Source organism: Rhipicephalus sanguineus, chromosome 6, assembly GCF_013339695.2.
Source record: "Rhipicephalus sanguineus isolate Rsan-2018 chromosome 6, BIME_Rsan_1.4, whole genome shotgun sequence".
In the NCBI taxonomy this organism is placed as follows: Eukaryota; Metazoa; Arthropoda; class Arachnida; order Ixodida; family Ixodidae; genus Rhipicephalus; species Rhipicephalus sanguineus.
Window position 1 is genome coordinate 163161103 of NC_051181.1, and position 22985 is coordinate 163184087.

Here is a 22985-nt window from a genome sequence, read left to right on the forward strand (position 1 = left end):
CTCCTTTGGCCGTTGTAAAGTCAGCGCAGGAAGGGGCGTTGTCTATGTGATGTGTAAGCGTATAGCTTTATTGCAGCTTGCAGCCTTCAAAAGAACCCTGTTTTCAAGAGGCACGGGCATCGCGTCTTTCACCATCTTGTTACCGTTTGTCAGTGTCGGGAACGGTTCCATGGCGGGCACATCCCGCCGTCACCGAAATGCGTCCTTGGAATCAAGCTTTCACACAGTTGGGATTTTCCTGATGTGCACAATCCTCCATGCCGGCTTTACAGGTTGTCCTGGAGAAGACTTTTATTCCACTGCCACTGGCACGAAATTCAACAAAGCCTTCGCAGAAAGTGCTCTTTTACCTTTGATTGGCACAGCGGGTACAACACACTCATAGCTTCCAGATTCTGCAATCGTGGGTGTGTAGCCCAGTGGTTAAGACACTTGCCTGCGGAGCTTGGGGGCCTGGGCTCAAACCCAGCCATGCCAGGAAACTTTCCTTTTAATGCGTAAGCAATTCTACGGCGACCCAACGAGAAAACTGCCCGTCTGTCCCTCTGTCACGTAAGAGCATCATCGTCACAAAGAAACAAACGAATAAAAGAAAATAAATTTCCTTGACGGAGCTGGGTTTGAACCCGGGCCCCACGCTCCGAATGCGTGTGTCTTAACCGCTGGGCTACATAACAATGCTTGCCTAATGCCAATACATCTCAACCATATAAATGTGTTGTGCGCGCGGTGCAAAACAAACCTAAAGTAACACTTCCTGCGACGGCTTTGTCGAATTTCGTGGTAGTGGACCACGGCAGGACCAGATTTCAAGCGGACATGGAGGATTGAACACGTCACGAAAATTTCAACTTTACGAAAATTTGATGCCCGACACGCTTTTCGGAGGTCGAGGGACGCGCTTACCATGCGATTGTCACAGATGCTGGCGAACGTTACGAAGAACATAAAAGACGCCAAGTTGATGTCGCCTAGAAACAGCGTTCTAGGGGAGGTCGCAAAAACAGAAAGCTGATTGTAGCCGCAGCTATACGATAAAACGCATCACTTAGAGAACTGCCAAAGCAGACTGTGCGTAGAGTGTTTTGTATTTTATATATTGTTTTTATGGTGACGAACGCCTTGCGTGACAGAGGGAAAGGCGGGCAGTTTTCTCGTTGAGTCAGCATACAGAAATGCCTAGGCATTTAAATCTCTTTCTGCATTCTGAAACTACCTTTCAAAGATTCCTTGTCATATAACCCTTCTGTTCGAAATTTAACTAACGCGTGTGATGTAAAATCACGCCGGACATGTCCGAAAGTTAACTAGCGTGGAATGCATTTGTATATTTATGTGTCCCTGATGAGCATTTCCTTCAGTGCCCCTTTTATGTATGCCTGTAGTTGAGCTGACATGGCGAAAACCGTGAAAGCGCATTCGAGCAACGCAATAACTTTGACAGGGGCAGCTTATTATCAAAGTCGGCAACGAAATAAAGAACTAAACGAGGTAAAAGCCAGCTCTCATCTTTGTTGAGTACTGCGGAGCTAAAAATAACTTAATTACAGACGCGGTCTTTCCCTGCAACGCCAGACTCAGTCCAATGAGCCAAAAAGAACACGAAATCTGAGACGTAAACATTAAACTACACAGGAAAGAACAAGCCAGGAAGGCGCAAGCAACGAAAACAGAAACGGCGAGCAAGAAATCGGAGGGCGAGAGCGGTAAGGCGCCACCTAATCACGAGAACCCAAAAGGCGTTTCGCTGCGGACAAAGAAGACATTCAAGAATCTAATTAAGACGAGTAGTACTGACGGCCAGTGAGTGCTGGGAAACAATAAAAGAAGGAAAAGTTCGCTAGCCCGTCTATATGAGACGTGACAGAAGAAAGTAGCAAAGAAAAAAAGACACGCGCGACCAGTGCATAGGAGGACGCTGAATCACAGTCCCAAAGTTGTATGAAATAGGACCCAACTTTATCTGGTTCCTCCACGCCTGTCTGATTGTCCTTAGGCCTGAAACTCTTATTCAAGCCACACATGGATTCCTTTACTATATGCAATGCCGTGCTTTACTTTTTGGTGCAAAGTCGGAAAGCAAACTTGAATAGCCGGAGTTACATCTTGTACACTGTCCGGCTTGCACGCATTGTTGATAATGCGTTCTTCCTTCTTTTGCCACTACACTCTTAATCATTTCCTGCTAAAAGTCTTGGATATAGCCAGGAAACTGGACATTTTTCGTCTGGTTTCCTGAATATAGCCAGCATTTAACCAGGACCTGATTAAGAGTGTAGTGCAGGGTAGCATGCCCTAAGCTTTTGAGATTTTTTCTTGCTTCCTTTGCTCTCTTTCTTTCTCTCGAATTCATTCTCAAATGTTCGACAACAAAACGATCGACCGCTGTCCGTACAGGCGCTACTAGAACACCATCCTTACTCTTCGCCGGTTCAAAAGGCATTCACGACAGTTTTGGGCCTCTTGAAAGCCACTGCTTTATACGAATCTGAATCTCCTTGCGCGGTTGGCGCCGTATGCCAGCCTAGATGCCTTCAAGGCGTGCTTCCTTCGTCCATCTGTCTCTCCTCTCTATTCGATTGTTCTCCTCCCCAAGCGTAGGGCACAGCCAGCCAAAAGTCGTCCTATTTGCCGCTTCTCCCTTTTCTCGTCAACTTTAGAGTAACAAACTTGGGCGAAGGGTCAATGAGGCTGGGATTTTTGGCAACGCTGGAAGGATACAAGAGTCCCTCGACAAAAAGATGCGCTCCGGCTGCCCCAGTAAAGCCGCGGCATATGAACCGCCATGAGTCATGTCGCAATCTCATTCCTACTGGAGATCCTTTTCTTTCAATATCAGAGTCATGTCAGCAAGCCATTAGTCTTCGTTCTCAGCGTCGTTCCGACTTTACTCTCTCAAAAGCACGCTGAGACTCCGCGAGCCATTTCAGTTGCCAGTGAGGAGGTTTCGCTAACAAAGGCGAGAGCGGGGACGCCGCTGCGAAGTGAACGCAAAGAAAGAAGAGGACAGAAGCACGGATGCCGAGAGAGCTAGAAACAATGACGACGAGGAGGGACTGTATATAAGGCGATAGACGCGCCGCGAAAAGCCTATAGTGTGTATGATGGCGATAAATTTTCATCATCTCTCGACTCCCAATGCTTCTTCTCCCCCTCGTTTTAGCCTGTGCTCCTTCTTTCTTGGCAACCTCAGCGCGAGCATTTTCTCTCATCGCTCAACGTAAAGCTGTAAAAGGAACGCGTAAAGTAACTAAGCACACGGCCATTTTAAGTGAGTACGCTGCAAAGAAGAGAAAAAAAAAAAAGAGGTCGGTATCTCCGAGTCCCGCTTCTTGCGACTACGGTGTGTATAAGTACGTGCTCTTGACGGTGGTCGTTATTCGCACACCCTCCAAGAAGACGACGAGGAAGAGAAACCTTGCCTCGGGACGTTCGCGCCTCGCTGCTTTCATTTTTATTTTCTCTTATTAATTTCAGCCGCGTTCGCTCCGTAACCCCGCCGAACATGCATCATCGTATTAGCGACATCCATTCTCGTCGGTGCGATAAATGCCACTTCCGCGACAACGCCCCACCCGCGACGACGATCCCCGGTGTCGCCGTAGGAGCCCCGTGACAGCATTCGCTGCCATCGCTCCTCTACAGCTACTCGAAAGTGGAGTGCCTCTCTTCTTTTACACGTTAGACGTGTAAAACGGCGCCGCCCTTTCACGTGCACCACGTCAGTACTGTGGAGCCTCGACACGCGTAAGTCTGTGCGTAATGCTGGACAGAGTCACAAAAGCAGCAAGGGCAGAAAGTGGCCCTCACTATTAGTGGAGTCGGTAAATCAACGGGCATCTATATGTACACAGGTCGTGAAAGTCGAGAGGTGTTTATAATTATTGCACGTAGACCCACCGTGCTCTGATATTATCCTAGAATATGCTACAGTCACCTGGGCGTCATAGACAGCTGCGGATAAAATTTATCTACAAAAGTTACCGACAGGGCAACAGAATTGAGGAGTCATTCCACTCTGTGAAGGTGGATGGCGAGCGAAGCTGTTTAGTACACGACACAGGGATGACGCAGAATTTCGAACCACAGCCGGTCAGAAAAACTCCAACGAAGTCCCAGATGTCCTCCCAGAAAGTCTCTCTTGAATTTAGCCTATACTCTTTTAGAGTTTTCGATTTGAGCAGCATACGTCTTTTTGCTGCAACATGCGTCGTCTTGTCTTTTGTGCGGGGCATACGTTGGTACTCGCCGCCCGTGTTTTCTGCTCTTTAGTGATCTTTAGTGATCTTTAGTGGGCCGGTGGTGAGTTGTGTGATCTTCCCAAATTTTGTGGCACATACGTTTCTGCTCGCTAACGAACCGAATGTTCTAGCAATATACAGCCTCGCTGTAATAAGCGGCTTGGTATTGTCTAAGACACAATGCATTGCGACAACGCGTGATCGACAAAATATTTCGATAAAACCTGTCAATCACATTCGATTGCTTGGTTCTGAATAAGTGCCGGAATCTCGAAAGGTTCCTCTTCTCCGAGAGAGGCTCGCCAGATTCGTGTACCATGAACAGGACATCGATGCCTTTGTAAACCAATTACAAACACGTGAACAATCCCTATAGTGCACCTGAACATGCTTCTAATACTTAGCTTTCTTCTTTTTACTTAGAAAATAAATGCACTACTCGTCTTTTAATAAGAATGCAACACCCACGGAGCATTTCACGGAAGTTGTACCAAGTAATAAAAAACAGAAGAGTGAAACCTTGCATTTGCGTGACCCAAAGCCGAACGTTCAGCAGTTGTCTTGAATTAATCCCTAATGTTATTCTGCTCCAAGTATTCCTAATTTACATTATTAGGGAAAATCATCATGCATTGTCAGTTTTGGAAAAGTTTCACAGAACGTTCAACACACCAAATGAAGCTGCTTCCATTACGCTAAACTTTAGTTATTTGCCATCAGCAATACGACGAAGGGTGCACGAGCAGTTAGTAAACGAAATAAGAGAGGCTCTTCTCCAAGCTTTATCGAAGGGACAAGACGTTGTGTTCCAATGGCTGCCGGGACATGGTGGGATTGTCGGTAACAACCTCGCTGATGATGCTGCCCGGTCCGCCCACGAGGATGCCCAGACAGCCCCAATACCCTTGTCGAGGATAGACGCTGCAAGGGGCCTGCCTTCGTTCGATGACACAATGTCGCAAACTTGGATGAGCGACTCCAGTGTCTGGAACCGTCGCCTACATAAAATAGCCCATCGAGGAAGCTCCAAGTTCCATCGCACCTCCCCCGCCGTGATGCAACTTTACTGTGCCGCCTGTGGTTATGAGTAGCTTTCACGAAGGCGTACTCTTTTCGCATAGGAATGGCAGACACTTCCAGATGTGACTCGTGTAACAGTGTCGGAACGATAGAACATCTACTGTGTTTCTATGATCGTTTTGTGAACGAACGCCACGTTCTACGCAATGCGCTGAACAAACTAGGCGACAGACCGTTTTCCGAAGAGAAGATCCTCGGATCGTGGCCCTACGCGTCGCAAGCCAGCAAAGCGACGCGAGCATTGGCACTGTTTTTAAAATCGACTGGTTTAAGCGACCTCTTGTAGGCGTGCAATGGACCGGCACACATGTACTCTGACAGTGCTTTCTTCCCTCTTGCTTTTAATCCCTTCCCCCCACTGTAAGGTAGCAAACCGGACGCGCGTCTGGTTGACCACCCTACCTTTAATCCCTTTCCTTCCGCCTCCTCCTCAGTTTATTTGACTTTCGAAAAAAAAAAAGGTGACTTAACATATGAGTATAGCTACGTTATTGCATGCTCGCAATATAGCACTCGAAGCCTCGTATCCCACAGAATCCCACAGGTAGACAGCCGTAAAGCGGCATGCACAATGGTTCTGATTCTGCGTTTGCTAGCGCCCGTCGCTAGTCATCATTTCTTGGTTCATTTGTGATAACGAAGGCAATGAAAAGGGAACTGACGAGGTCATCATAGCTGTCCCCCCTTTAGGTAGACAGACCTGTTCTTTGGCCACCGAAGTAGCGTGGGTCTCGCGCTTAAAGACTCGAAGACGTGGGTGCGATTACCGGCAGCTGCGGTCGCATTTCGATTGGGGTGAACTGCAAGAACACACATGTACTGAGAATTAGGTGATGACGATGATGATCTCTGCGGCCCTTCCCTTTGTAGCGGGTGATCTGCCGTATTCCCGGATCTTACTGGCCAAGTAGAAAACAAAAATGGGCTGCATGTTAAGAATCCAAGGTTGCCAAAATTTATCCGGAGTCCTCCACACGGCGGACCTCATATTATTTTGGTTTTGGAACGTAAAACACGAGAAATTTATAATGTAGGCCTGTATCTTAGTATAATAATCATCTACTATTGTAAGTTCTTGTACCCGCCAGGACGGTATAGTGGTTATGGTACTTGACAGCTGACCCGAAAGTCGCGGGATCGAATCCCGGCCGCGGCGGCCGCATTTTCTACGAAGGCGGAAATGCTTGAGGCCCGTGTACTTTGATTTAGGTGCACGTTAAAGAGTCCCAGGTGGTCGAAATTTGCGGAGTTCTCCACAACGGCGTCTCTCATATTGACATCGCGGTTTTGGAACGTTAAACCCCAACAATTATTATATATATTGCAAGAGCTTTTGTACAATGGCCGATATCATAGCCACGGTACTCGAGGGGAAAAGCTCCTTTTCATATAGTTGCCGTCCTATATTTAACACCTCGATAAAGCGACTATTGCCGAAGCTTAGCCTATATTCTACCAATCTTATCTCTAAATACAGGTCAGGGACTGGCCCCGTTGCCAAGAGATGGATCAAAAACCGGAAATAATTTTGAATCTCCAACAGCATCTGCGTTGCACGCTTCTGGAACTGTGCCTCCGAAAGCTATAAGCATTTCTCTGTTGTGATATCTTGCTGCAATACTTCATATGCGTAATAGTGCTCAGTTTACTGTAGTTCTGGCACTTTTTTTTATAAATTCTGCTAGAAAAAGCAGTAAGCGCAATGTCGAGGTGCCGCAATCGCGATTTAAAGGTATAAAACAGCATCAGAAAAGAAACAAGCAAAAACATAAATAGTTAGTATAAAATTACTGTTGACGAGGTGTTGCTATGCATGTAAAATGGCAAACTTCGACCACGGTGCAAGCGAGTAGCTTCTATGGTCGGTTACAACCTAAGAATAAATACAAGCTCCGCCCCCAGAACTGCGGCGCTTTTGCCATTCATCTGTGCAGGGGCGTCGGGCTGGGTGGTTTCCGTTCTATAAGTGTCATTATTTCTTCGCTGCTATTGTAAATACTACTGCGCATATTAAGAATAAAAGTTCGCCGTTCCGACTTAAAATATCAGGTTTGGCTGAGAGAGATATCGGAATCTTTGTTGAAATTTGGTTTTCAAGTTCAAGTTCAAGGGCCGAAAACCAGTGACACGAACATGGATATTTGCGGAGAAAATTACCGACCTGGAATGCGCGAAAGGTGTTCAGCATCATCGAAATGAGCCATGCGATGGAGGGGAAGGGGTTTGAACAACTAGCGCCAATCGATTTAAGCTACTTGTTGATGGAAGAAACGCTAGAAGACGAAGGTAAAACAAAAAATCACAGCATATCCACGGGGTGAATGATGATGAGTGGGGCGAAGCTACGGAGGGAATCATCTGTAAACCGTGAAACTCTTCCGTGAAATGCGCCCAGTACATAATATAAAGAGTGTGAAACATCGTGTATATATTAAACATCAAACTTTTATTGTACTATTGGTTTACGTGGTCCCTTCATTATCACTTGTGATCGGTGAAATGCAAGGAAGAAGTCCGCTCCCGAGCGAAAGAGCGCCAAGAGCGACCGCATTCCCCGCTCGCCCTGTGCGAATTAAAGGCAAGGCTAGAGGGAAGACAGGGACGCGCGTTCCACGACGCGAGGTCGGTAGCATGCCCAACGAAAGCCAACGGAACGCGATCGTGCAAGTGCTCCGGCTTCGCATCGCCTCATGGTTCCATTTAGCGTCCCAAAACCAAACATATTGCTCAAGGTGTGCCTTGCGTTTTTCGTAGAAATAATTTCTTTATCATGTACATTAAGACGAAAAGTTGAAAGCTCACTAGAGTGTATCGCCCGCAAAGTATGTCTATTAGTGTGATTTAACTCTCGTACGGCAGGGTCCTCGCGCCGTTGCCGGTCCACCTCGCCCGTTGACGATCGGGCGAGGTGGACTACTACTACTACTACACTTTAAGAAAAACATCTGGCGTTCTTTCGTTCTGCTTTTACAAAACATCTGGCGTCTTTCGTTGGTTTATTTCATCAATCAACGGCGTTTTGAACAAAATTTTTATTGTTTAATCACGCACAGGAGAAATCTCACCAGGCACTACCTTGGAGGTAAACAATGGCTGCTAATGGCAATGAGAGACAGAAGAAGTCGGCTTTTAGCTAACACTTACACTTCTACTTCTACTAACGTTTCCTACTGGAACATGCCAATGGCTGCTAATGGGGAATGACAGACAGAAGAATTCGGCTTTTAGTTAACGCGCACGCTGCGAATTTTTTTTTGTTCAACAACGCACAGGAGAAATCTCCCACCGGCACCACCTTGGAGGTCAAAGCGTAAGACTTGTTACTCACTACTACGACCACGACGACTACGAGGGATGAACGGGTGCCGCCTTAAGGAGCTTCGCCCCTAAAACGAACCCAAGCCGATGGAGGACATGGAAGAAAAGCAAAGTTCCTGAAGTGGTTCGCGAATTTGACTGGCTGAGAAGATGAGCGTGTTACCGACGCGTCAACGCCTCGCCCGATTGCACGTGACAACAAATGATAGATGAGTGAATTGTTGGCAATCCGAGACCACTAAGCATGCGTTATTCGAATGCGTTGCTGCTAAATGTCTATGGCACCTTGTTTGGCGCACCTTTGGAGTTAGAGCTACGTCGCTGTCGCAAAGGAGTAACGGCATGTTTGCCCAATTGATACTCATGGTCACAATGTACGTAATCCGGAGAAGTCGGTGCCAGGCAGAAGCTCGTCGAAAACCACAGCGTGCAGCGTTCCCAGCCATGCACCGTACTTATGAAATTGTTTTCCGATAGTTGCTTGACGAGCTGGAAGCGAGTGGTGTTGATGCCTTCTAAAGGCGCTGGAAGACTCGGTTTTTCGCAATTACGTGGGGAAAAACTGGAATTTCCAGCAGGCTATACTGATTTCGTAAAAAGAAACAAGTTACCCGAATCCCCGTGCTACACTTCCCCCTCCCCCTTTCTTTTTCCCTCCCCCCCCCTTTCCCCCCCTTTTTTTCTTTGAGAAGTTACATGCTTTAGTTAACATGTATGTTTATCGTATAGTTGCTTTGTAGCGTAGAGTGTATTGCTGCAGTCTGCATAAGATTGCGTCTAGCGTTTGTGTAAGTTACACTGACGCAATTTATAAGTATTTAGTTTACAAGCCTCTCTAGCGCTTGCGTGTACCGGTTCAATAAACTTTCCTTTGTGGATAGCACATCTGTGCAAATTCACTCTGGGTCGGACAGTGACGGCCATGGGCGCAGCTTGCATATTCCTCGGTTGTAACCGAGTGCAGACACTGCACAGATCTACCGAGTCGCCTGCCCCATTCTCGGCTAACTGGGGCGCGTGCAAACGCGAGCAGCGGTAGTGGCGTCGCCTGCGTGACAGCGAGCTGCTGCGCGCGGTGCTTACCACGAACCCCGTCGTATAGCAGCCGTACGCTCGTTTTGGCCTTGCTTCTCTCTTCGCTAGCTGCATGGCGCGGCTTGTGATTAACAGCGGGAACTTAGATTCGGAAGAAAATCTCTGTTTCGTTGCGGCGAATAATAGGAGGCCTCACTTCCTTCCTTAATGGCCCATTTCCTTTCTGTTTTCGTTATGGTGTTCCTTGACAGGGTTTCTTATTGTTAATTTATTTGAACGCTTTCCTGGCACGTTGGTTCGCCTGGCGTTGGAACTTTCCTTTCCGCTGCCAGGGAAGCGTTATGCACCGCGCAATTACCGTCAATTTAATGAAAGAAGACAAGATGTGGCGTAAATTTTTATCTAGCACACTCTTGTTTTTAGTGCGCATCGTCCAGACAGCGAACCAGGACGTGAATGCTTCTTCCGGCGTTTGAGAAACAATGAATGTTAACAATCCCCAAGTAGCGTAAACTCGGGCACAGATTTAAGCACCGCTTTAATGCTGGTCGACAAAGCCTATTAAGGCCAGGAGTAAAGAGCTCATGCATACTCAACGGAGTAAAAAAAGGAAGTAAACAAAGAGTAGGGCAGAGACACCCCCGGTATTGCCAAACGTTTTATGCCGCTTTTGTGCTCTACAGCCGAGAACACGCCTGCGCAGAAGTACTGGTCACAGTTGTAGCTCAACGAAGCGAATTGAGTTAATTTCAGATCACTTGTTTCGCCGTTCTTTCTCGGAGTGCTTGTTGCAAGGTTCACGTAAGCGGGGACGTCCGCAGAACAATGGTGTGCCAGATGCTGGAAAAACCAGTGTCATACCCTATGTGCATAAAGTTTCACACCATTTGAAGAAGATAGCCCTGAGAGAAAACGTCCGCGTAGTGTTCTCTGCCCCAGTTAAACTAAATCGACTATGCAAGCTGACGAATCCTATGAAGGAGTCGCAACCCGCCTGTGAAAAGAGGCATGTGACTAGGTTTGTGGAATGTTCCCTAGCTGTCGTGTATATGTTCCCTCTGTCGTGCGATGCGGTTTACATAGGACAGACGGGTAGGTGTATCAATGACCGCCTACGCGAACATTGTTGCAATGTAAAAAACAAGGTTTCCTCAGGCAGTTTCCTGGCTATGCATTGTAAGACGTGTGCATGCACTCCATTGTTTGACCGTTGTGTCGTTTTGGGCCGTAGTCGTAATCAGTTGACACGTGAGATCATCGAGGCGAATTCTATTGCGAAATGTGTGAAGCTGTGTGTGAGTACGCCATCTATAGCCTTATCTGAAAAAGAGATCGATTTTCTTGAGCGTGTGCAGTGAGGCGTAGTTATTGTGATATTGGTGTAAACTGCGTTTTCTGGTCACGTGTGCTGCGCCACATGTTTGGTTTTTGGTCAGGTAGCGGCGTCACGTGTGCTGTGAGGTGAGCCATATAATGTGCTGTAGGGTCATGCAATAAAAAAAAATTTTGAAGTTTAGCGCTCATCCTGTCGCCTGTGTTTCCTTCTTCGCTGAAGCCTCTTTTCTTTATGCTCAAATTGAGCTGCGCTATAACAATACGTTGTCATAATGCACCAACTTGCCCATTCTGCAGTACTTCTCGGAGAAACTTCGCAGTTTTGTAGAAGTTGAAAATAATTTTTTAAAGACACGTCTAAATAGTTCGCGAGTCGAGTGTAAAGGCCTTACGCACCAACTTATGTATACCTACAGGATTTTTCCGTTACTGGTTAATACATGGATTTTCCGAGAAGATCAGCTGAATAATAGTTAACCGGGTCAAGCCTACACATTGTGCACCGACAATTTATATATTGATTGCCCGCAAGCAGTTGACATATTGTACATGCTGCAATATTTTGACGTAGCTTAGGAGAACACTTCATGGCCAATTACCTTCTTGTGCCTTATATATATATTTGAGACTTTTCTAGCCCCCCCCAAAAAAAAATAAAATTCAAGATTCTAATTACAATGCTAGTTTATGCAGCTGTTCGCAACAGATAACGCACGAAGACCGGCATTTTGTTGCACAACCGACCAATTGGCGGCCGGTCATGAGTCCCAGGGAGGTGAAGATAAGTGGGCGATATGGGACATTTAATCTAATACTGCGACCACATGTTCTATGAAAGGACCACAAAAGAAGAGGGTTTTCTCGCGAAAGTGACAACCACTTAGTCCTCTTATGTGCTCTCACGGCCCACTCGGATTCTGCTAACGTTTCTGCGAGGAAACGTATATTGATTAGCTTACCGTGGCGCACATTCATGCCGAAAAATCAGACGCTGTCGGCCACTTGTCGGCCAAGTCTGCCAAAGTTAATAGCGTTTGCACCACCATCATCTCTACAACAACTACCTCCATATTGTACGGACAAAAGAAAAAGCAAGGAGACTTATCCAAGTTTCGTTATTGCCATTATTGTAGTCGGGATATTCCAGGTTAATTAGAAGCGACTGTGACTCCAAGTCACCTGTAGTTACCACTCTATTGGGTACCACTTTATAGAACTAAACACAATGTTATGTATACTCTTATTTAAAGCCCAGCATTAGGAATGCTATAGTAGTACTGTGGCTCTGATTACCAGATTTAGATGCGAAGAAGGTAAACAATTGCGTGCAGTTTGCACTAAGTTGCGCAAAGCTTGGCACAGCGAAGCACGGAATTGTCGCCGCTCGTACTTCCTGTCTACCGACACGTCTAGCTTCGATATGCACGGGTTCCTCCTCGGGAGTACGCAGAGGCTATGTCCTGAGCGGAAGTTGCGCGCGATGTCTCCGCCGGTGGGCGTGGCTTAGCTATACAGCGCATGCGCGGCTTGGCCAGGTGATGCGGTATCTGGTCGCTAGACGAGACGATGCTTGCTTCCTCTTTCTTTCTATCTTTTTTCTATCTCCACTTCTTTCACTCTCTTTCGTTGATGTTCTCTCTGTATCTGCTTCTTTTTCTTTGTGCATTTCTTTCTCTCTGTTTCGCTCTTTCTCATTCTTTCTGTGTTACGCTTTACTCTCTCCCCTCCTCCTCACTATCACATCTCTCCTCCTCCCGCTTACTTCACTTTCCCACCCCTTGATACACTATCCTCTACAAGGCTATGCTATGCTCTGCTAGTGTGCCGTGATAACCGAGTGGTTAGGACGCTCGCCTTGGATCGAGGGTACGCGGTTTCGAATGCCGCCTCGTGAAGAATTTTTTTTCGGCAAGAATTTTTCTTTCTCTTTCTTCGTATCTTTCTTTCTTTCTTTCTTTCTTTCTTTCTTTCTTTCTTTCTTTCTTTCTTTCTTTCTTTCTTTCTTCTTGCTTTCCTTTTTTTTCTTTCTTTCTTTCTCTCTCTCTCTCTCTTTCTCTCTCTCTGTACTAGTTCTTCGGTAGCCGCACAGTGGCACATACCCGTTAAGATGATGATAGTTTTCTGCGATCGACTCACAAGGAACGATTCGCTAAACAGCTTCGCTGTTAAAAACAAAACTAGCTTTCATGTCGTTGTAAAGCCTTTATACTTGCGTGTGCAGTACCAAGGAACGCTGCACGATTTTCGCGATCTAGAATTTATGTGGTTGTGTGCCTTGTGTTACGGAAAGAAAAAAAAAACGCTCAGTGTATCGAAACAATATCTGTAATTCTGTACGCTCTACCTACAGGCCAATCAGATGTTAGGGGCGCAATCTCGACCAATCGCATTTCTAATAACAGCTCGTGTTTAAGAGAAACGCTTTCAACGAAAACGAGATCGCATTGTGAGGAGAAAAGACGGTCGAGTGGGAAGGAAGGAAAGACAGAAAGGCCATTACTTAGCTTTCAGTGGCTGCGCGCTGCGCCTAAAGTGCGTGCTTTCTTGCGACGCACAACAATCTCTCAGAGGTGCGCTTCAAATGCAATCATGAGAACTTCTCGGGGAATTCTTTCGAGGTTTCGTGGTGCGTGCATCGCGCTGAATTGCAGGAGGAATCGCGACGCTCTCAGATGACGCGCTATTTCGGGAGGTACATTACTCCTAATCTGAATTTCGGGAACATGATACGGGCCCGTTCTCCCAATCTCTCCAGAAGCTTGTCCGCCTGCGCTTCTATGTTCTCTGCATCGAAATGTGATGGGTCCTAATCTGCTTAGAACGAAAGAGAAAGAATACATAAAAAGTAATTTTGAATGTAGCCATGCGCTTGCTTTTGTATCAACAGTCGTTGATTTACTGGGCGCTAGCTGCGCATCAAGCAAACGCAGGATCAGACACCAGTTATTGTTTTTTCTTCATCAAACGTGTATTAGAAAGGCAATATAATTGAGCTTGCAAAGGTCAGTGACCTTCGATTCGCCGTCAAACTCTATGCTGCTAGGATACGTCTTCTGGCACTATACGGTACTTCTTGCAACCACAGTATATAAGTGGCAAATTATTTTACTAGCAGACAACGCGCACTATGCGGTTGGAACAAGAAACACCATGTATGAGTTTAATTACCTACATGCATGTGTATTTGTGTTAGCGAATAGAAGGCGTCAAAACGCGCTCTTGCTTTACCTTTGCTTATCTTGCGCACTTCTTGCCAAATTTTAGCTCTGTGCGGGTGCTGAAGCAAATTAAATATATAGACAGGTCGAAAACATTATCTGCTTAGTCTTGGCTCGCGATGTTGCGGAACCCACGGGACAAGTGGTTGCCCGCGCTCTCGTTTAGAGCACAAACAAGCTAACGCAAGAACCAGCGCAACAACTTTCCAAACCGATTCCCAGGAGCGCAGCCTCCTGTAACGACGCGGCGGCTGCAAATTGGCAAGAGGCTGACTCGTATGAAACCGCAAAAAAGAAAGAACAGTGCAGATGCTCCGTACAAGACACTCTCGGAAGCATTCCTCGCTGCGGCTCCGATGACTTCCCCATCTATACGTAAAGCGCAGCAACATCCTAGCAGCGGTCGCTAGTCGATATCTAATCACGTTTTTTTCTCTCTCTCTCTCGTTCGCTATAAGACGCGAGGAAAACAAGTATCTTCTTACTCGAAATAGCTCCGTCGAGATTACTGCGCCGCCGCCGCTGCGCCCGGCGGTTCCGGTCCTCATGGACGAGCAGGCAGCGCCCAAACGAGAGGCCCCGAAGGCAACATTGCTGGTGGGGAAGGCGAGCCGCTGTTTTAACGCTCTCAATACACTCGCGAGCGTTGCGCGGTCTTCGATTTTGTTTCCCTTAGTGGCACAACACGTCCCCCGCACAACACGGACACGCTGGAAGCCAGGACCTTGTTTATTCCCTTAATTTGGTCATCCTCCACGTCCAGCCCCGTGGTTCGTCGTTTCTCTACTTCCTCCGCGTTTAATACCTGCTGTGCGGCCTCGGTTATATCTTCGGTGCACGTTGTTTTATGTCTGCTCTCTTATTTTACTCACCTTTCTTCCTTTTATTCTTTTTCTTGCTTGGCTCGCTCTTTGAGTACGTCGACTCACCTTGGCTGCCCAGTCTTGCGGCATACAGAACGGCATCACTCCCTTTCCACGAACACGCCGCTTCTTCAGCACATCATCGCGCCCTGTCTGATCTGTATTTTCATAGCTGACCTTTGGCTGTGCGCGAACAAGCAGGCCTGTTATCGCGACCGCCGTGATGTTATGACCAGCGCAGCTGGAAAGGGCCAAGTAATAGCAGGCTAAGGTCATAAGAGCGCGCTATTTCCTTCGTTTGGGGGCGCTGCCATTTTCGACGTGGCTTGCGTCTTGCTACTTAATTCCTTCATCTAGTTTCATTCTACTTTCGTGCTTTTCCCTTATGCAATTCTCTCTCTCACTTTTTTCACGCGTTGTTGCGTCGCAGCCTCTGGTGTTCCAACCGCAACCACGCACCCAGGCTCACTCCCACCCCGGTCGCCACTTGCGGCGCGTTTGCATGGTGCGAGGTTGCAATATTCGCTGCACATATAAAGGGCGCATTTTCACGCCCCAGATGCTGCAAAGCCCACGATGGAGCTGAACGCGCCGTTGCCAAGTGTTGCTGCGGTGGAATAAGGAAGACAAAGGGTGGCAGTGGCATCTTGCGGGAGGATGTGCTTATAACCAAATCGGCAGTGCCGGCCGCTTCCCCTTTTTATAGGGTCGTAAACCGAGCGTAAAATGATGGCTGTAAAAACACGAGACCATCCTGCCTAGCCCCCTCCTTCTCAAACTGCCAGCGTGCTTCCCCTCGCTTGCAACCACAATTCAAATCTGAATTTCACCAAGCAAATGAAAGTTTACGCTTTTGTTTGCGTCTAAAAAAAAAAAAGCAGAAAGAAAAGGCGCATGATATGAAGCAAGAAAAAGCAGCGCAATCTGTGGTGCGATGCCACACGCGCCTTGAGGTATATTCGTTTCCACAAGCTGAATGTTGTCGTTCTCACACTCTCCTTTTCTCGCTCCGTATTTTTTATGGCTCACACGCAAGGAGTGAAGTTTTAACTTTTGCTATCGAGAGGTGGTGCCCCTGTCTGCTTCTAGGGGCAGACCAACCTGCTGAGGTTACGTTTGAAGCCAATTACCTCGCAAACACCGTTGGCTCTGTGATGTGCGACGGCTGCCAACGCAGTGTAGCAATTTGCCCCCCCCCTCCCCCCCCCCCCTTCCCAAGTTAGTATAGTTTCATCTTATCACCGAGCACAACACGAAGACACAAGAAAGAACTGACGACACGAGCTCGTGTCGCCAGTTCTTTCTTGTGTCTTTGAGTGAGCACACTGTTTGAAGATGAGGCAGCTAACGGTCATTCTTCATCGTCAAATAAGTTCCATATTAAACCGATACGGCCGAATTTCATAAAATATATCTCAATTGAGGATGCGCATAGGCAGAAATTTTAGACATTCGGGATTAGCTTCTAGGTTGAACTCAAAATAAATCTTTAAATAATTAACCTACTATCATTTCTCATCTGCAACAAAGGTTATCCGAGTAGCGAGAATGGAATACTGTCACCTTAGGTTTTGTAATCGTAGACTGTGTCATATATATGTTTGTTAACAGCTTAGACAGCGCTCAGTGGCATAGCCAAAAATTTTTTTTCGGGGAGTGGGGGGGGAGGGGTGTTGAACTCCCCCAACCCACCTTGGCTATACAAGTGGCAGATAGCTACAAGCCGTCTATATCCGGTACAACACTTGTAAATTATACCCTGCGTGATAAAACAATCGCGAAATATGTTTCAGCACTTATTTAGAGCTTGCAGCTGATATATGCGATAGCTAATGCCGTTGAGACTTCAGCTTTTGGCAAACAGTTAATGTGAGCTATAGTACTTTTCTGTTCAATAGCGCTTACTGGTCTCGCCAGGTAGGTTTCGAACAGTGCGTGAACTCGCGTGGATGTCGAGATGGACTACACACCAATAGGACATACTGTTAGGCTAGTTGGCAAGCGCAAATAAAGACAGAAATAAAAAAAGACTAGAGGGCACGGGTTCGATACCCGGCCACGGCGGCCGCATTTCCACTGGGCCGTAATGCGAAGAACACCCGTGAGCATAGTTTTAGGTGCACGTTAAAGAGCGCCAATAGGTGGAAATAAATCAGGAATTCCTTAGGTACTACAGCGTGTCTCATAATCATATCGTGGTTTTGGGTATACGTAAAACCCCAGCCATTACAAGTTAGCGTCCAAATAAAAAATAAAGGCAGCATGCGATGCCCCTTGGATTTAGGCGACGAATAACTGCTGCGTGTTGTCAATGCCTACGTGCGACGGCTGCGACTCTTCGTGGCGAGATGACATTTTGGTGTCCCAAACAGCAGTCTTGCAAATCACCTGTAAATCTGAACTCACCTCCTTTCCAAAGAACACCAGCCGCAAAAGGGATTGCGGGAAGCGAGGCACGCTTCACAGCTCTCGTACTGCTGGCACTTCTCGATGCGAACCTTGCTGACCTGCAAAAATAATCCCTTGTCACCACCACAAAGGTTCAAACACGCATGTAGAACATCGAAAGCGTTGTATCTTGCATAAGAGATGTGGTCTTTGAAATAGCATTGTTGCTCAGGAGCCGCTCAAAAGGCTTTTATCTAGATAATGTTTGAATATCGAAGCATTATGCAGCACACACTTATTACGTTCGTTCAAGCTGTAGCAACGTCGCTCCTTTGCCCTCGGCTGCCATAATAACCGGATGTCGGTCCATTCTCTGTCTGCACGTGAGAAGATCTCTTCTGCGAGTAGCTGTGCACCCACACATAGATCTTGCCACCAAGTCCTACTGCTTCTAACGTGTTTAGGATGGCTTCGTGGGCGAATTGTCGTAAGCCCCTTTAGTGTCTAGAAACAGAGCAGCAGATAATCGTTTGCAGGCTTTTTGTTGTTGGACGTATGTCACTAAGTCAACCGCATTGTCTGTTGATGAGCGACCGCGTCTAAACCCGGCCATAGCATCTGGATAGAGAGAGAGAGAGAGAGCTCTTTATTGAAAGGCAGAGAATTTAGCAGGCGTGTGTAAATTCGCTGACTTGCTACTCTGCGTGGGGAAGGGGATTGGGGACTGAAAGACAAAAAGAGAGAGAGAGATAGAAAAAAATATAAACAGTTCAAATACAATAAACAGGGGGTAAAAACACAAACTGACAGATTTTGTAGTACTCTAAGTACCATTCCAGAGGCGTGAGGATCATTCTTTCCATTACCTTTCCCGCACAACTAGCGGGCGCAATCGGGCGGTGGGAGGAAATGTCTAAAGGCGACTTGCCAGCTTTGAGGAGTGGAATCAGGCGACTTGACTTACAGTCCTGTGAAACCATACCAGTTTGCCAGGAGTCATTGTATAGCAGCAATAGTGCCTTCCGAGCTTGATCTTCTATGTGACAGAGAGCGCGGTAGGTAATGCCGTCAGGTCCCGGCGCTGCAGAACGCCTACGCAAAGCCAGCGCAGCGTTTAGTTCTTCCATAGAAAATAGACACTTCATGCGAGGATCAAGTGAAGCTAGTGGGCAGTCGGGCGTTCCCCTCCCCTTTTCTGCTAAATTTGCCTCGCCGGCAATCATTTTACAGAAACATTCTGCGGCATCAATTTCCGTACACTGTAGATGTAGTGCCAGAGATCTAAAAGGGTAGCGCTGACCAAAGGTTGTATGCACACCACGAACACTTCGCCATATAAGCGACAAAGGCTTTCGTGGATCCAGGGACTCACAAAAGGAGACCCATCGGCGCGAAGCCAGCTTGTTCATGTGACGCTGTATTTTCTTTTGTGTGCGTCTAGCCAATCTCAGATCATAATTTAACTTTGTGCGTCTATATCTTCGCTCCGCACGGACGGCGAGCTGCTCGAAGTTTCTCCAGTTCCACGTCAAAATTGGTGCGCGCTGAACTCATCAAAAGCGAACGCGTGGTTGTCTGTACGGCACTCCTCATTGCGTCCACTAGGTTAAAGGGTGAGCCGTCACAACGGTCCTCCATGATTAACTTGTATGTTGGCCAGTCTGTGCACTGGATGGCTCTGGAGCACTTGGAGCTAGTCAAACCTTCAATCTTCATATAAGTTTGGATGTGGTCGCTACCCCGCGTTCCCAAATAAAAAACCAGTGAACTTTTCTGGCGAACGAACGTGAAACGAAGGTAAGGTCCAGGCAACTACTGTAGGCTGGTCTACGCAGATAGGTAGGACTTCCATATTTCGAGAGGCAAAGTTCGTACTCAGAGGCAAGGGACGCCAACTGTCTCCCTCTAGTGTTGACCATGGAGCTTCCCCATAAGTGATGGCGGGCATTGAAGTCACCAGTTATCACCCACGGCTATCTCAAAATTCCGCATAAGCGCTCGTAATCTAGACGATTTGATGGAGATGAGTAGGCTCCAAGAATATTGAACGTGATCTTGTTCTTCTTCACTGTTAGACAAACGTATTGGTTTTCTTCTTCAGGTGGTACTGGGTGATGAACATAAGTCAAGTCGCGGCGTATAAACATAATCACCTTGCTGCGCTCTCTGTGGGTGGAGGACAAAAAGCATTCATATCCGGATAGTCTTATGGGAGCTGACAGGTTGGGCTCGCAAATCACAACGATAGGGAACTCGTTGGTGAATACATACTGTCTAAAGTCGGACATGCGCGGCTTAAGCCCCCTTGTGTTCCACTGAAAGGTAGATGAATTTTTAACCTCCACTCGAAACGATAGCATCTCGCGGGCCATGGTTTTACCATAGGGCTGCAAGCACCGGACTCAAAGTGTCCAGCACCTGCAGCGCGCTCTGCGCAGATGGGGTCTTCATGTTGCTCAAGAAAATGCGCATTGCGCTCATGAGTGATTGCAACATGACTATCACTTGTCGATCCTCGGTCGTCTTTGCATCAGCGGCTCGTGAGGACATCGAGGGTGGCGGGATCCGATGCGACTCTCAATCAGGTTGCCCTCGTGAAAGTGAGGGTCACTCTTCACGAGGTGCGAGCGTTCACCCTGCCTTTGTTTTCGTTGTATCCGTCTTTGCTAAGCTTGGCGATCAGTGGCCAGTTGCTTTGACGGAAGACGGCGAGTCTCTATCATCAGATGCGACGTTTCGTGATCTTCTGTGACGATGTCGCCCTCAAAGAACGAGTGCTAAGCCCGACCTTGTTCAACCTGACGCTCGTTGGACTAGTCGACAAGCTCCCAAGCAGCGTACGACTTTCCGGTTATGCTGACGACATCTGTATATGGACGTCAGTTGTGACGTGGCTTCAACTTCGCGCTCGACTTCAGAAGGCAGCCACAGTGACATCACGCTACATGCGTAATCAAAGACTAGAGATCGCAAGTGAAAAGTGTGCAGCCGTGGCATTCACTAGAAAACCAATGTCCGCTTACGGCATATCAATTAACGGGCAATGTGTGTCATCGAGCAGGAGTCAAAGGTTCTTGGGAGTCATAATCGACAGAGGCCTGTCTTGAACCCCCCCCCCACCCCCCCGTAAGCTATGTGAAAAAGCGGCTGACTGTCTTTCACTTGTTCAGGTTCCTCGCAGGAAAAACTTGGGGAGTGTCCATACATTCTATGCTACAGCTTCACCGGGTATTGTTTATTGGGTTCCTGCGATACGGCCTACCTGCAATATCCTATATTTGCAAAACTAACTTTCGTACGATACAAGGCATTCAAGCTCAGACTCTTATGATATGCCTTAGTTTACCACGCTGCACTTCAACAGCTGAAACCATTGCCATTGCACAGGATTACTCGATCACGACGCACATCACCGTTGAAACCATGTGTACTTACTAGAGCACTGCACGGGCCGGATTTTACGGCCCGGGCCCGGCCCGGGCCCGCTTTATGAAGCCCGAGCCCAGCCCGGGCCCGTGGTTCCAAGCGCGGGCCCGGCCCGGGCCCGGGCGTACACGACCAAACCCAGCCCGAGCCCGGCCCAGGCCCGGGCGTACTTGACCGTACCCAGCCCGAGCTCGGCCCGGGCCCGTCGTTCCAAGCCCGGGCCCGGGCGTTCATTACTAAACTAATCCAGGGCGCGCTTCTTCATGACCAGGCCCGACCCGGGCCCGCTAGAGGATATTAGTTGTTGATGATGATTATTAATGATGCCCTGCGCTTTGTAGCGGGCGATCGGACGGAAAATCCGGTGTGTACATGCATCGAAATGTTGCTTTGCCCACGGTGGTAGCTCAGCGGTTAAGCTGTTTCGCTGTTAAGTCCTAGGACTCGGGTGCGATTCCCGCGGCCACGGCGGCCGCGATTTGGTGGGAGCGAAATGCAAGAACACCCGTGTATATACTTATCTTTAGGTGCACGTTAGAGAACTCGAGGTGGTCGAAATTTATCCGGTGCTACTACGGATTGCCTCGTAATCATATCGTGGTTTTGGCACGTAGTACCAAGGAATATAAATGCAATGTATCGTATGTGTCAACCTCGAATAAAAGACCGAAATCTTTATGCCTCCCATGGGAACAACCGTGATCTGGCCCATTGTTAGTGCTGTTAATATATATATATATATATATATATATATATATATATATATATATATATATATATATATATATATATATATATATATATATATATACGTGTCACTTCAGCTTGGCACAGTATACCTTAGACCATGGAATGCATAACATTCGCGTGTGCTCGAAGGCCCGACTTACGCCTTTTAATGAGCGGGTCCGAGTTCGGCCCGGCCCGCAGCCTCGGGCCCGGCCCAGGCCCGCGGCTTCAAGCCCGGGCCCGGCCCGGGCTTTCGGGCCGGCCCGGGCCCGTGCAGTGCTCTAGTACTTACCTCAGGCAATATGCCAGGAACACTTCCCACCACTTGGCAATAAAGCCCCTATACCTTCGTAAAAGTACAGCTTTCTCTTGATCTACGCCGCTTCCTCCTCTCCACGCCTCTGATAGGGCGGCTGTGGTCACGTGGTAGCGCGCGCCCTCTTTCTCGGTATTTTGTTTCCTTCGCCTCTCGGCGCCATGTTGAACGCTCCAACGTGCCATGTTCTGTGTGTTCGCCCCATGTGAAGTGCACGAAGTGTCAAGTGCATGTGTGCCTCTCGCTCGTTTTGTCGTGATGCCGGGTTGCTGTGCGTTTGGCTGCCATAACCATGACACCCAAGGGCAAAAGTTTTTTTGCCATTCTGCGCGGAAAAGAGAATGCAGGTCGTCGCAATGACTGGATCCACAGAATAGGTCGAGCAAACTTCGAGCCGAGATCGGCGCGGCTTTGTGAGGCAAGTGCTCGTGCGTTTTTACTCTTGACAGGCGTCTTGCTTTGCCGTGCGACATATGTGGTGTATTACTTACTCAACGTCACGCGAAATTCTGTGTAATTCGTCATGCACCAAGGCAGTCACTTTCTCGAGCAAGTGAACACCAGATGGTCGAAATTTCCGGAGCCCTCCACTACGGCGTGCCTCATAATCATATCGCGGTTTTGGAACGTAAAACAACACATATTATTAACTCTGTAAGAACGAGTGTCGTGCACTGCAACACTAGGCTGTGTTCCACACATTCTACAAATCTTTCACTGTGATGTGCGGACGGAAGGGTGAAGACGGAGCGATTGTCGGAATGAAAGTGCGATAGCAAAAAAAAAAAAAAGCCTAACGCGCTGAATTTATGTCCGTTTGAAATTCGACACTTCGTTGGTTTTAGCATACTGGTTTTAAATATTTCTTGCCTCTTACTATTGGCAGAAAACAGATGGTTTAATAAATTCATTTATTGTCAGTTAACATATAAGCGTCATGCATACGACAATGGGTGCAAGCTGCTCCGCACAGGCCAAACATCACAGAACGGCGAACTGCGAGCACACGCCATCGAGCAGGCAAAGGAGATAATAA

At 47.6% G+C, this 22985-nt stretch overlaps 1 protein-coding gene across 1 annotated transcript in view; it reads right to left on the reverse strand.

The window, feature by feature from the left end:
* Positions 1 to 22985, reverse strand: part of LOC119396963 (plexin-B) — a 203955-nt gene that overhangs the window by 95671 nt on the left and 85299 nt on the right. Inside the window, exon 8 of the mRNA XM_049417291.1 lies at positions 17497 to 17597. Within this exon, the coding sequence (XP_049273248.1) occupies positions 17497 to 17597 (101 nt within the window). The remainder of the gene's footprint in view (positions 1 to 17496; positions 17598 to 22985) is intronic.